The sequence below is a fragment of the Salvia splendens genome, chromosome 13 (genome assembly GCF_004379255.2).
Source record: "Salvia splendens isolate huo1 chromosome 13, SspV2, whole genome shotgun sequence".
NCBI classification, from domain to species: domain Eukaryota; kingdom Viridiplantae; phylum Streptophyta; class Magnoliopsida; order Lamiales; family Lamiaceae; genus Salvia; species Salvia splendens.
Genome location: NC_056044.1, coordinates 19,494,254 through 19,507,437, shown reverse-complemented (window position 1 = coordinate 19,507,437; position 13,184 = coordinate 19,494,254). Strand labels below are relative to the sequence as shown.

Here is a 13,184-nt window from a genome sequence, read left to right as displayed (position 1 = left end):
AGAATTGCTAACATCCCTCAATAATTTAAATTTGCTACATCTCATAATCATCTCTTTATTAATTATCGAAGATTTCATTGATTTTGCAGGATTACGTGATCTGTATCTGTATCTGGGTTGCTTGAGCAGTAGGAAACAACACAAACCATATATATCATCAGCAATTAACAATGTGTGCAAACCGCAACATAAAGTAATGATTAAATTTACCGGAAATGAATCGTTATCACCTGGGCCGCGGGGCCCACTCGGTGAATGCTTGTACCCGAATATACTCTGCCCATATCCCTTCAAAACCACCTCTTTTCTATTTTGTTCGTGTTCCCCATTATTCCCATCTCTCTCTCTCTCTCTTAGTCTAGATACATACAACGCATGGATTCAGTACTAATATCCCTGGTAGGATTATCTGCTTTGGTTTTCCTGATTCTCGACACCCTCGATTCGCATCAATCTTCGAAACAGAGCGGCTCTGATGTAGTAATTGCGAGGAGAGGAGGAGGTGAAAGTGTCGGTGCGGAAGGAGAGGGAGAGAAGCGTCGGGAATCGGAGTGTAATCGGATCAGTGATGATTGGGAGGGAGTTGAGAGAAGCGAATTGGAGAAGATCTTTGGTGAGGCTATGGTTTATGTGGAATCATCTCAGAACATTGGTGAAGATGTGAAGCTGCTGCTCTATGGGCTTCAGAAGGCTGCTCTTCAAGGGCCTTGCTACGGATCGCGGCCCACGCCATTGCACCTATCTGCTCGATCCAAATGGTATTTTTTTTCTAAGTTTTGCAGTACACAAATTTTATTCAAGAATTTGAGTAGTTTGTGGTTCAACTCTCATTTACTCCACTAAACTCATGAATTGAATTGAATAATTTACATTAGGAAAATTTTTTATCAGATTTTTATATACTCCTTTGTAACTCTCCATCTCTACTATTTAAAGAGTTATTTTGTCATTTTAGATTATTCAAGATTAATAGAACTATTTACTTTATTTTACTGCAGACTCAGATTCCATTAACTTTTATTAAAAATGGATAACAATTTTTTAAAACCGTGTAAAAAAGCTCTTTAAATGATGAGTTGAAGTAGGAAGTAAAATTATTTTGTAGTAGTACAGAGTAACAGAAATATGTTAATTTGAATGGGCTGCTTATTACATAAACCTAACAAGGAAAAAAGAAAAAACCTTGATTATATGACAGGAACGCTTGGCAGAAGGTAGGGAATATAAGTGAGGAGATAGCGATGGAGAAATATATAGCCACGTTATCGGAGGTAATTCCTGATTGGAATAAGGTAATGTCTTTTTAGTCCTTTTCCAACAATTTGTTGGGATATTTCAATTTCTTTCTCTCTTCAAACTATTTTTCTATGAGATTTTATCCCATTGGTATTAATAACTAATAGTGATAAATGTACATAATTTTACGGACATAATCTAACTTTTTTAACATTTTACATTGAAAATCGATTTATAAATATTAATTGATTTAAAATAAATTTCATACTAATTACGTATTTTGCAACACTTCGAAAAAAATTTAAATTTTAACTTAAATATTTCTAAATTTAAGAAAAAAAAATATTTTTTTACTAAATATTGTATAATTAATTCGAATCAAACTCGAAATCATGTTACAATTTGACATAAATTTTCTATATCATTCTTTCTAATTGCTACATAATACAATAAATAACAAAACTAATTTTTAATTAAATTTAAGAATATTATGTACATATTCAAATATGTACATTTATCTTTTCTATAGTTTTATTTGTTTTTACATCAATTTGATATGTTTGTTATATTTGTTTGTTTTATTTGTGAACATCCTACTCACTAACGCTTCATATATGTAATACTATTACAATTTGTGATCGTATAAACGTTTTCTTGAACATGATAACTTATGATAAAGTTGTACATGTCAGTGTGAAAGAGATGAAGCTGGGAGCTGACTGTAATTGGATTGTCAATATTGGCTGAATGTTGATAATTGATGAACATAATGGCAGCAGGGGTGTATATATACATATATATTAGAATAATTGATAGCATTAGTCATAATAATTATGTGAAGGGAAAGGAGTCATTTTCTCTTGAATCTACCGTTTCAATCTGATAGGCATATCTTACCCCTCTTATCTACCTAGCAATAGAAGGGAAGAGATGTGCATTACTCAATTATTTTTTTACTCCATTTAATTAATTTTTTTTTTGCTCATTTATATATAGATTCTGTCTAAATTTGTCTCCGAATACACAAACCTTTAACTAATTTTGAACAAGTTATGAATTTCAGACGAATGGACAACATTGTAAGTAGTTGAATTGGTAAATTAGTGACATCAAGACTAGGGTGTATACATCTAACTACTACTTCGATTTTTTAAGCCCTATATATGTAGGCATTCAATTCAAGTGTTCATCTCAGTATTATTGTGGAGGCAATTGATAACTGTTTGAAAATTCAAACAATTAAAAGTTCATGTATTAAAAAAACACAATTTTTAGTTTTTAAATCAAAATTTGGTAAAAGTTGAATACCATAATTATCAAACAATAAGAAAATGTAGGAGGTCAACCAATTTATCAAATTTTTATAGGGCATTATTGAAAAGAAGAAAATAACGATTATAAAATAATTAAAGTTAGAATATCGTAGTTGTTAGACAATTTGTTGGGTCAAGCCAATTTCCAGCTCATTAATATCTTCAGTCTATAAATATTGCAGATAGAATGCAATAGATCATCTGACTTTCTCGTTATTTTATATTATGAATAATTATCATAGTTCATTAACCAGAATCTCAAGAGGATTGTCTCTTGATCAATGTCAATAATTCGAACAAGAGAAGGGTTACAAATAAGATTGAATATAATTCGCTTGACTGGTCATGTCGGATAAAAAACAATTATACGACTAGAAAAGGATTCTATAACCACTAAAAAATAAAATAAATAAAAATAATATTTCATCATATCCCCATTAGTAGTCTCATTGTATATTATTGATCCGAGTTTTAAGAATTGGTTAGATTTTATTAAGAAAAAAAAAATGAAAAAGTTAGTGGATTGTGAATAGGCCAGTAAATTCGGGTATCCGCGGGTACTCAAACCCGAAATCTCTAAAATATCATACTCAATACCCGACCTGTATGTGAATTCGGGTACCCTAATACTCGGTGCGGGTATCCGAACCTAACTAATTGTACCCATAAACCCAAAATTAGTATATTTCAAATTTATTCTTTTATATAAAGTATATTGTGATTAGAATAGAAATTATTAAAAATAACACAATAATGCTATTTATTGACTATTATTAAAAGTCTAAACTTCAATTCTAATGCTTTAGCTTTCTCTCGATTATGATTCTATGACTATATATATATACTCCCTCCGTCCCACAGAAATAGGCCATTTGGGATTGATATTATGTAGTGAATGGTGGGACCCATAAAAAGATAAAGTAAAGAGAAGGAGAAAAATGTTGTCATAATTGGATATGGGCTATTTGTATGGGACGGACGAAAAATGAAATATGACATATTTCTATGGGACGGGGAGAGTATATAATAGACATCAGACAAATAGGCACACTACTTAATTTTAAAATAGAGAATTTTTTGGCATAAATCTACATGTGATTAAATAAATTTACCCTAGATTTACCCTACGGGCCATAGGCCCTATACTAAATAAAAATAATTATCATAAATACATAATTAATCAGGTTTAATCGGGTACCCTAATACGGGTTTCGGGTAGCCTAAACCCGAAAAATCCTAACATTAACTACCCAAACCCGTACCCGTACCCATAATTTTGGGTTTCGGGTACCCAAAACACGTCGGGTATTGGGTCGGGATCGGGTATACCCTAAACCCGAGGACTAAATTTGCAGTCCTAATTGTGAACCATATTTTTATATACTTCCTCCATCCCATAATAGATGTTACACTTTCCTTTTTAGTTTGTCCCATAAAAGATGTCACATTTCCATTTTTGGAAAAAGTTCTCTCTCACATAAATATAAAAATTATATTTTCTCTCTTCATTTAACATACAATACAAAACCTCCTAAAATCTCGTGTCGTCCCATAAGTGTGACATCTTTGCATGGGAAGATGATTATTTTGGCAGAGAATGTAGTTTATGGTTCGAAGGCAAGGTAGAAAAGCATGTGTGGTGGAGTGATGCAGAAAGGAGGCAAAATAATCTAAGAATTGAAAGAAGAAAATGAAAGAATTTCAAACTGCTAAAGTTGGCCAATCTGGACGGACTCCAATTAGTCCAATATGCTTGAAGCCACCAAGAGGCGAGCACAACATTTGAAGTTTGGAAGAAGTGTAAAAAAAGGAATTTAACTTAATTTGGGAACAACTTTTCCATTGACCATCTTTTCACTTAGCTCTAGTTTTAGTTTATAATAAGTAGTTACTAGAATATATGATCTACTTAATAAACATAATAAGTATTGGTTTAGTAAGTGCGATAAAGTTAATTAATACGGAGTAGGAGTGATTAGAATATTTTATCACGGCCCATCAAGGTTAGAGCATCCACAACCATGCTCTTGCCAGCGGCACGGTTGTGGGCCCGGGCGGTACTATTCATGCCTGCTCTTTGGCAAGAGCACAACACCCACAACTGTGCTCTTCCGCAAGGACGAGCACAATTAATATAAAATTCAATTAAACAATAACATTTCCATAATATTAAAATCCATTTAAAAATCATAATAAATATTACAAATTACAAATAAAATTAAAAATTACATAATTAAAATCCTAAAAATTAAATATTACATAATTAAACTCCTTAAAATTAAAAATTACATAATTAAAATCCTAAAAATTAAAAATTACATAATTAAACTCCTAATAAGACTACGCATCCGGCGGGATCAACCCCAATTGTTTTTGGAGACTTTTTATCATGGTCTCGTGTGTTTCAAGTTGCGTGGGGGTCATAGATGACCTATCGGCCATATTGAGTTGGCTTAAGAGCATCCACAGCGAGTTGTTCGGGGGTGGAGGTGGCACATAGGGAGCGGGAGCGGCTTCGGGAGTCGAGCCGCGACGACGGTTGGCCGCCGCCTTCTTCCTTCCTTGGGGGCGGCGTTGGGAACCGCTCGGTCCGGCGTCGGAGCTACCCAAGTTAGCTCCGGCGAGTTGGCTAGCCACTTCTTCCGAGCCGGAGTCGGATAGGGCTACCGACCTTGATCGTTTGGAGGAGCCGCTAGAGGAAGATGTTATGCCTCCCTTATACTTCGGGTGCGTCCGCGTCTCCTGCCAAACGTTAAGATATTTGAACGACTTACCGTTCATGGATTGGTAGGTGCTCAGCGCGGCGGTGATGATGTTGACCTCGCTTCGGCCGCTCCCGGCATTCCGGGACTCCTGGATGAAATAGCCGTTGAACTTGCCAATTTCTTCGTTGGCTCGGCCGATGCAGTTGCGCACCATACTCTCGTTGCGCTCGATCGTTCCGGGCGGCCGGTTTGCATTGTACCGGCTAGAGACGCGCCACCAAAAGTTATCGCCGGATTGGTTCGTTCCAACCACCGCATCTTCAGAGATTTCCAAGTACGCCTTGAACAATCTTTCCATCTCCGCCGGTGAGTACGGTGTGCGGACACCGACGCGAGATGGAGGAATCGGCATTTGGGAAGGGGCGCGAGGCCTAGGCTCCGGTGTCCACCCGTAGCGCCCTTCGAAGGCACCTTGGTCGTCGATTGGGTATGGACGGTAGCCACCCAGAACGGCCGAATCTTGGGTTTGAGGAGGGGCCGAATATTCCGTTTCCGGACTAGGAAACGGTTGTGAACCGAACCATTCGGGGTTCCAACCGTGGGAGCCCGAAGGGTTATCGTCTTGGCCGGACATAGTGATGTTGTAGGGTATGAGAGAATGAAGATGAAAATGGATATGAGAGAATGGAGATGAGAATGGATATTGGAGAATGATGATGAGAGTTGTGTAGTTTGATGAAAATTTTTGGGGTGAAATTGAGGGTATTTATAGATGAAAGTGTGTATTTTTGGGGTAAAAAAATGAAAAAAAATTAAAAAGGTGTAAAAAACGGTTATAAATGGATATATTTTTTTGGGGAAGTGAAATTTTTTTTTTATTTTTTATCGTTTTTTTTAATAAAAACCCGATTTTTTAAAAAATAAAAATAAAAAAATGTTTAAATGCAACGGTCGAGCCGTTGACGAATGGGAACGCGCCACGTGTGCGTCCGCTGGCACGGACGTGCTCGATACATCGAGCAGCGCCGTGCCAGCGGCGCGAGCGCAGCGGCGGCGGATGGCGTCCGTGCCAGCGGCGCGGACGGCGGTGGCGACGGACGCCACCGCTGCGCATGCTCTTAGTGATTAAGGATCGATCAGTACCTAAACGATTCCATTGATGAATAATTTGATCAGCAATTTAGAGGTGAACCGACTCATCTTCTCCAATTTAAGGCAGTACATTACTCCCTCCGTCCTACTTTAGAAGTTTCGATTTTTTATTTTAGTATGTCTCACATTAATAGCCTAAATTAGAATCTTTCATAAATGGTAATAAGCTTCATATTTCACTAACTCAATTCTACTTAAATTTTATTATAAAATTAATATATAAAAATGAGACCTACATTCCACTACACAACAATCATTTACATTTCTTAAAATCCGCTCACAACTCAACTGAGACTGCTAAAGTAGTACGGAGGGTGTACGTAATTTATACCTTAGGATTAATTAGTTTAATTGTGGTTTAGAATAATTAAACACTAATTTATGAACATTAGAATCATTAATTTCAAAAATATAAAATTAAATCAATTCATATAATTATATGAGAAATTATGTCATTACATGTAATCTATGAATCAATCTTGTCTGTCAAACACTTCCTTAGTTTATCTTGTTTATTATCTACTCAACCAAACAAGTCAACCCAATTTTTATTTGAAATTTTATCTTTGATTCTTTTCTTAAAGTTCATCTTATTTCAATAATCTTATGCTATCTTAACATGTCTATTAAACTAATTAAATACTCCATTCGTCCCATAGTAGATGTCACACTTTCCTTTTTAATTTGTCCCATAAAAAATATCACATTTCCTTTTATGGAAAAAGCTCATTCTCACATTATTATAAATATACTATTTTCTCTCTCCATCTAATACACAAAACAACATTTTCTAAAATCTCGTGTCATTCTCCAAGTGTGTCATCTACTATGGGACGAAGGGAGTAGAATAATTAATAGGTATTAGATAAATTGTGGTGTATAAGTGACTCTCACTGTTGCATTTGAGATAATCTATTTTAAGTGTTTGTACCTTTATTAGTAATAAATTAACAATTAGTTTTATTAAATACTGAGATAAAGAGCGAAATAAAAAATATATAAATATTGTATCCTACTAATAATTAGTCACAGATATGTCAATTCATGGCCGAACTGTTTTCATATATTTCTTCTATCTCTAGATAGTTGAGTCGTATTTGTTTTTAGACGGTTTTGTAGTAGTTTGCTCATTTCTTTTTTTTTTTTCAACAAATTATAATTATGTGTAGATTATACTACGTTTCAAAATTTCACCTGTCCTTGTCTTAAATCATCTCATTCTAGTTAGTAGGAGACAAAGTTGTCACATTCAACGCATGCACTAAAATGCATACTACTATTATTAGTCAACCACGAGGTCTTGTGGCACCTAATAGGTAGGACAAACAAACAAACACGACGTATCCAAAACTTATTAATTTTCACATTCTTTAATTATTTTTGCATTTCAGTTTATTAGGACATCCACAGTGGGGCGGACGATAGGCCGCCCGATGCCTCGAGCGCGCCATCGTCCGCCACTGTGGGTGGCCGGACGATGGACGATGCGTCGTCCTCACCCTAAGCTTAGTCCGTGGACGAAGCGCGGACGATAGGGCATCGTCCGCGCCATCGGCCGCCCACTGTGGGCGAAGTAGACAATGGCGCGGACGATGCAACACGTTTTTTATTTATTTTTTTTAAATTCGAAAATTGTGTTTATATAAATACTCCTACCCCACATTTCATTTGTAACCTTTCGATTCAGTTTTCCACTCTCAACTTACGCTATAAAATGGATTCCGGTGAATACTCAAGTCCCAATAGCCCGATGTTTGGAGACGGTGCACGTTGTCCGGGTACACAACCTGACGAATATCGGTCGTTCGACCCCAACACGCAGTACAATCCCGATTTCAGTACGGATTCGTACGGTCTCTCTGACATGGAGCCGTCTCCAACTCGCCCTGTCGCCTCTTCCCATCGCGCCGCTGCCGCCCCTCCGCCGACGTGCCGTCGGCGGCTGCCACCCCCGCCAGAAAGAAGCTGACCAAGTACAGGGCGTACAAGTTGCCACCTCCGGCAACGAATGAAGAGTACGCCCCCGGACGTACGAACTACCAACCGGATGAAACCCTCGTCTTGGCTAGTTGTTGGGTGGATATATCGGAGGATCCGATATTCGTGAACAACCAAAAGCAGCTCGCGTACTGGGAGAGCATCGTCGAGCGCTACAATGAGGCGAAGCCGCCGACCGCGTATAAGCGCCATAGGGAGCAGCTCCGCAAGCACTGGGATCAGGTGAAGAAGCAATTCAACCTGTTCACGGCGGAGTACGAGAAGTGCTCGAGGGAGCAGGGAAGCAGCCAGAGCTTGAGCGATGTGTGCGAAATAGCGTTGTTGTCGTACCAGTCCCTATACGACAACTTCAAGCATTTCAGCATCCGGGCGCTCTTGAGGGACAAGCAAAAGTTCCAAGGCAGGATTCTGCACACCGGTGCGACGAAGAGGACGAAGACCACCGACGCTGGTGGTTACACGAGCAGCGAAAGCGGAACTCTTCCAGTGGACCTCAACCGGACGTACACGGAGGAAGAGAGTTCCGGCACACTTATATCCTCCCGACGTCCCATAGGCGTCAAGGCTGCGAAGAACAAGGGGAAGACGAAGGCAACATCCTCCTCGCAAGCCGCCTCCCCATCGCCGATCCCGACCCCGACCCCGGCGGCACTTGCCTACTCGGAGTTGGCAACGGCCTCGATGGCGCGGACGTTGTTGGACACGCACAACGCCCTCATGAAGTGTACGGATCCGGTCAGAGCCGAATACCTCCAGGGGTTGATCGATGAGCTGCGACGGAAGTTGGGAATTTTGTAGAGTAGAACTTTTTTTTTCTAACCCGTGTAAATTTTTTTTAATTAATGTAGTATTTGCCGTTTTTCATTTAATCGTTGTGTTTTTTAATTATTTTGCATTTATATATTTGAAATCATTTAAATTAATTAACAAAACAATAGCAAAACCTATAGGGCACTCCACTGCAAGTGGAAGGATAAGAGGATAAAAATGTTGACGTGGCGATGCATAGGGCGGGCTTTAGTGGCACCCCATTGTTGATGCCCTTAATTAAAAAGTATCAATTTGAACCTCGTTATTTACCAATATTTATTTCCAAATTAAAAATTTCTTCCACACCAATACATCGTTGCCCTTGCCTTTAATTATTTATAGGACCCAGCTAAAAATATGATTTCTGTCTTTCTCTCATCATATATTTGTTTGAGCTCTCTATAGAAATCCATGGGATCCATCCTAAAAACAATTGGTGATAGGAGAAGAGGCTCATGTGACTTATATAGTGGATTAAGCTCTTTGTGTACATATTATTATATTCATTTTTATGTTTCAATTGCCAACACCCTCCCTCAAACCCTTCAATGTGAATCTTCAAGGTGAATACCCTTCAAGGTGAATCTTGAAGGGGTTTGACTTTTTTATGATCAACCTTTCAAGGTGAATCTTGGAGGGGTTGGACTTTTTATGATCAATTGGACAATTGGCCCAATCCCTTCTTTTCGATCGATTAAACAACTGACCCAAATTTTCAGCCCATTTATATACTGCTGGATCAGTTAAATATGACCCACAGTCGGAGACCCGCTCTGATACCATGATAAAAATCCATGAGTTCCATCCTAAAACCAATTGGTGGTATGACCCACAGTCGGAGACCCGCTCTGATACCATGATAGAAATTCATGAGTTCCATCCTAAAACTAATTGATGGTAGGAGGAGAGGCCCATGAGACTTATATAATGGATTAAGCTTTTTGTGTACACCGATGTGAGATATTATTATATTCATTTTTATGTTTCAATTGCCAACACTTTCCCTTCTATATATGAGTTCCCAGCGACAACATTAACGGGGGTATGAAATTAGAGTGTGACAGCAATGAATATGCGGATATTGAGAGTGATTTTGATATTGTTGTGTGGATTAGGTTTATGCTCAGCCCAACTGAGTCAGAACTTCTATGCCAAGGTGTGCCCTGACGTGGAGAATATTGTGAAAAAAGCTGTCTCTGCTAAGTTCTCCCAAACATTCGTCACGGTCCCGCCAACCATACGTCTCTTCTTCCATGATTGCTTCGTTTCGGTACTCTTATCCTTTCTATATTATATCCTACTCCTTTCCTTTCGTCCTAATTAATATGAAACGTTTACTTTTTAGCACTGGATTTGATATAGTGTGGTTTTATTAGTTAATAAAGACGTTTCATTTTTAATAAAAATGGAACGATCCAAAAAACGAACGTTTTATTTTTAATGGGACAGATAGAGTTACTATATGGTTGAATCTGTATGGTGTGTTGCATGAAAATATGTAGGGGTGTGATGCGTCGGTGATAGTGGCTTCGACTGCGGGGAATATGGCGGAGAAGGACCACCGCGATAACTTATCGCTGGCAGGGGACGGATTCGATACGGTGATCAAAGCGAAAGCTGCAGTGGACGCTGTGTCTAGCTGCAAGAACAAAGTTTCTTGTGCAGATATTCTTGCTCTCGCAACACGTGACGCAATCGTCTTGGTTTGAATTCATTCCATTAATTTCATTTACTTGGTTTTTTATAAGTGTTAGAATCATTAGATTTGATATCGTTCGCTTTGGATCAAGTCCGCACGGATTTGTTTTAGTCACTCCAAAAGGCCTCAAACTAATTGGGACTGACCAGCACTTACATATTGCTTTCAACTTCCCTCTATTTTCCGATGTGGTATGAATTTGCAACTCAACAATAAGAAACGGGAACTAATTAAGTGTGGTGTATGTAGGCTGGTGGGCCCACTTATCCAGTGGAACTGGGGAGGCTGGATGGGCTGAGTTCAACATCAGCAAGTGTGGAGGGCAATCTTCCTCAACCAAGTTTCAGTTTGGACCAGCTCAATAAAATGTTTGCTTCCAAATGCCTCTCCCAAACCGACATGATTGCTGTCTCAGGTTTGAATTGTCAGCACAATAGTTTAATATTGTCTGCTTTAGGACAAACCGACGCCCAAAACACTTCAAATTAATTGAATTCGGACAACACTTACATACTGCTTCTAACTTCTTCTATCATTCTCTTGATTATAGCGGCACATACGGTAGGATTCTCACACTGCAGTAGATTCGCGAACCGGATATACAATTTCAGTCGACAGAACCCGGTCGACCCGACCCTGGACCCGCAACACGCGACCCAGCTTCAGGGGATGTGCCCGAAGAACGTGGATCCGAGAGTGGCCATCAACATGGACCTGGCCACTCCTCGGATCTTCGACAACGCCTACTTCAAGAACCTTGTACAAGGCAAGGGCTTGTTCACATCTGATCAGGTTTTGTTCACAGATTCTAGGTCCAAGAACACAGTTTCTACGTGGGCATCTGATCCTCAATCTTTCAACACGGCTTTCATCCAAGCCATCACCAAATTGGGCAGTCTCACCTCCAAAAATGGGAATATCCGATTTGATTGTGGAAAGTTTAATTGACTTGCTTTATTGTCTCTTGCAATAAAATTGTGCTTCACCATCGTTAATAATAAAGACATGTATGCATGAGTTCAAAATAGATCCAGAGTCCCCCAAACATTGACCTTCAAATTCATAAATTGCTGATAGTTTCATTTCAATCAAATTGCTGCATGTAGTAAGCAATCTTGTTAAATGTCTAAATTTTGTCCTATATCGATTGGTGAAGATCTCATCTATTCTATATAAGTGTAGAAGAACATCCTCGCTTTATAAGACCTTTTAAGTGGTCCATTTCTAATATAGTATCAGAACGAGCCTAAGTTAGATGATGAATTTCTCTTTGTTTGAAATAAAAATACTTCAAAATTAGTGTATTATATGACTCAATGCTCCATTTTTATTCATCAGTTGGTGGTGCAGGTATATTCCGTTCATCTAAAATGTGTGTATCACTACAAAAATGTCACTTCCAACTTTCTTAGAGCATCTCCAATGGCGGACGTCCGGTCAGACGTCCGCGACGGGCGACCGGGACGTCCGCCATTGGAGCGTCGAAGGTCGGATACGGACGTCCCGTGAGGACGTCGGGTGTCCTCGGACGTGCGGGCGACGGGCGGGCGGACGTCCGCCATTGTGGAGTGGGTCGGACGTCCGATAAATATTTTTTTTTTAAAACTCTATATATACGGCTCGTTGAACTTCATTTCATTCGCACCACTTGTGTTAACAAGTTTCTCTCTCTACATCTCTAATTTCAAGTCTATCTAGAATGTCTAGTGACAGTGATAGTGAGAATGAATTGGAGGTCGCTGTGGAAGGTGCGATAGATAGGCTGCTACAGCAGAGGGCGCAGCGGCGGCAGCAGGCTGCGGTACCTCGGCCGATCCATCGTCGAACTACAGTACCCCGTGACCACATTGCTGCACATATTCGGTTGTATGCAGACTACTTCGCTCCTCAACCGCGTTTTGGGGAAGCCTTATTCCGGCGACGCTTTAGGATGCATCGTCCGCTGTTTCTGCACATCGTGGGTACTTTAGAGAGAAGATACCTGTATTTTAGGATCAGGGAGGATGCAGCTGGCAAACCCGGACTCATGCCCTTGCAGAAGTGCACTGTCGCAATCAGACAACTGGCGTACGGAGGCGCGGCCGACATGTTCGACGAGTACCTCCACATTGGCGAGTCGACAGCCGTCGAGTGTCTGCAGAATTTTTGCGCGGGCGTGAGAGCGATATTCGGTGAGCGGTATCTTCGGAGTCCGAGCCCCGAAGACTGCCAGAGTCTGATAGATATGCATGGGTCGGTGCACGGGTTCCCTGGGATGTTGGGCAGCATAGA

General features: G+C 39.5%; 2 protein-coding genes across 2 annotated transcripts; both read left to right on the top strand.

Moving 5' to 3' along the window:
- Window positions 1–222: 222 nt before the first annotated feature.
- Window positions 223–2,221, top strand: LOC121762719 (acyl-CoA-binding domain-containing protein 3-like). The gene is made up of 3 exons (XM_042158683.1): window positions 223–758; window positions 1,199–1,292; window positions 1,929–2,221. Exons 1-3 carry the CDS (start codon window positions 376–378, stop codon window positions 1,953–1,955), a joined length of 504 nt encoding a protein of 167 aa, XP_042014617.1. The 5' UTR covers window positions 223–375; the 3' UTR covers window positions 1,956–2,221.
- Window positions 2,222–10,259: 8,038 nt separating this feature from the next.
- Window positions 10,260–11,972, top strand: LOC121761419 (peroxidase 51-like). The gene is made up of 4 exons (XM_042157068.1): window positions 10,260–10,484; window positions 10,717–10,917; window positions 11,163–11,328; window positions 11,464–11,972. Exons 1-4 carry the CDS (start codon window positions 10,281–10,283, stop codon window positions 11,859–11,861), a joined length of 969 nt encoding a protein of 322 aa, XP_042013002.1. The 5' UTR covers window positions 10,260–10,280; the 3' UTR covers window positions 11,862–11,972.
- The last annotated feature ends 1,212 nt before the right edge of the window (window positions 11,973–13,184 follow it).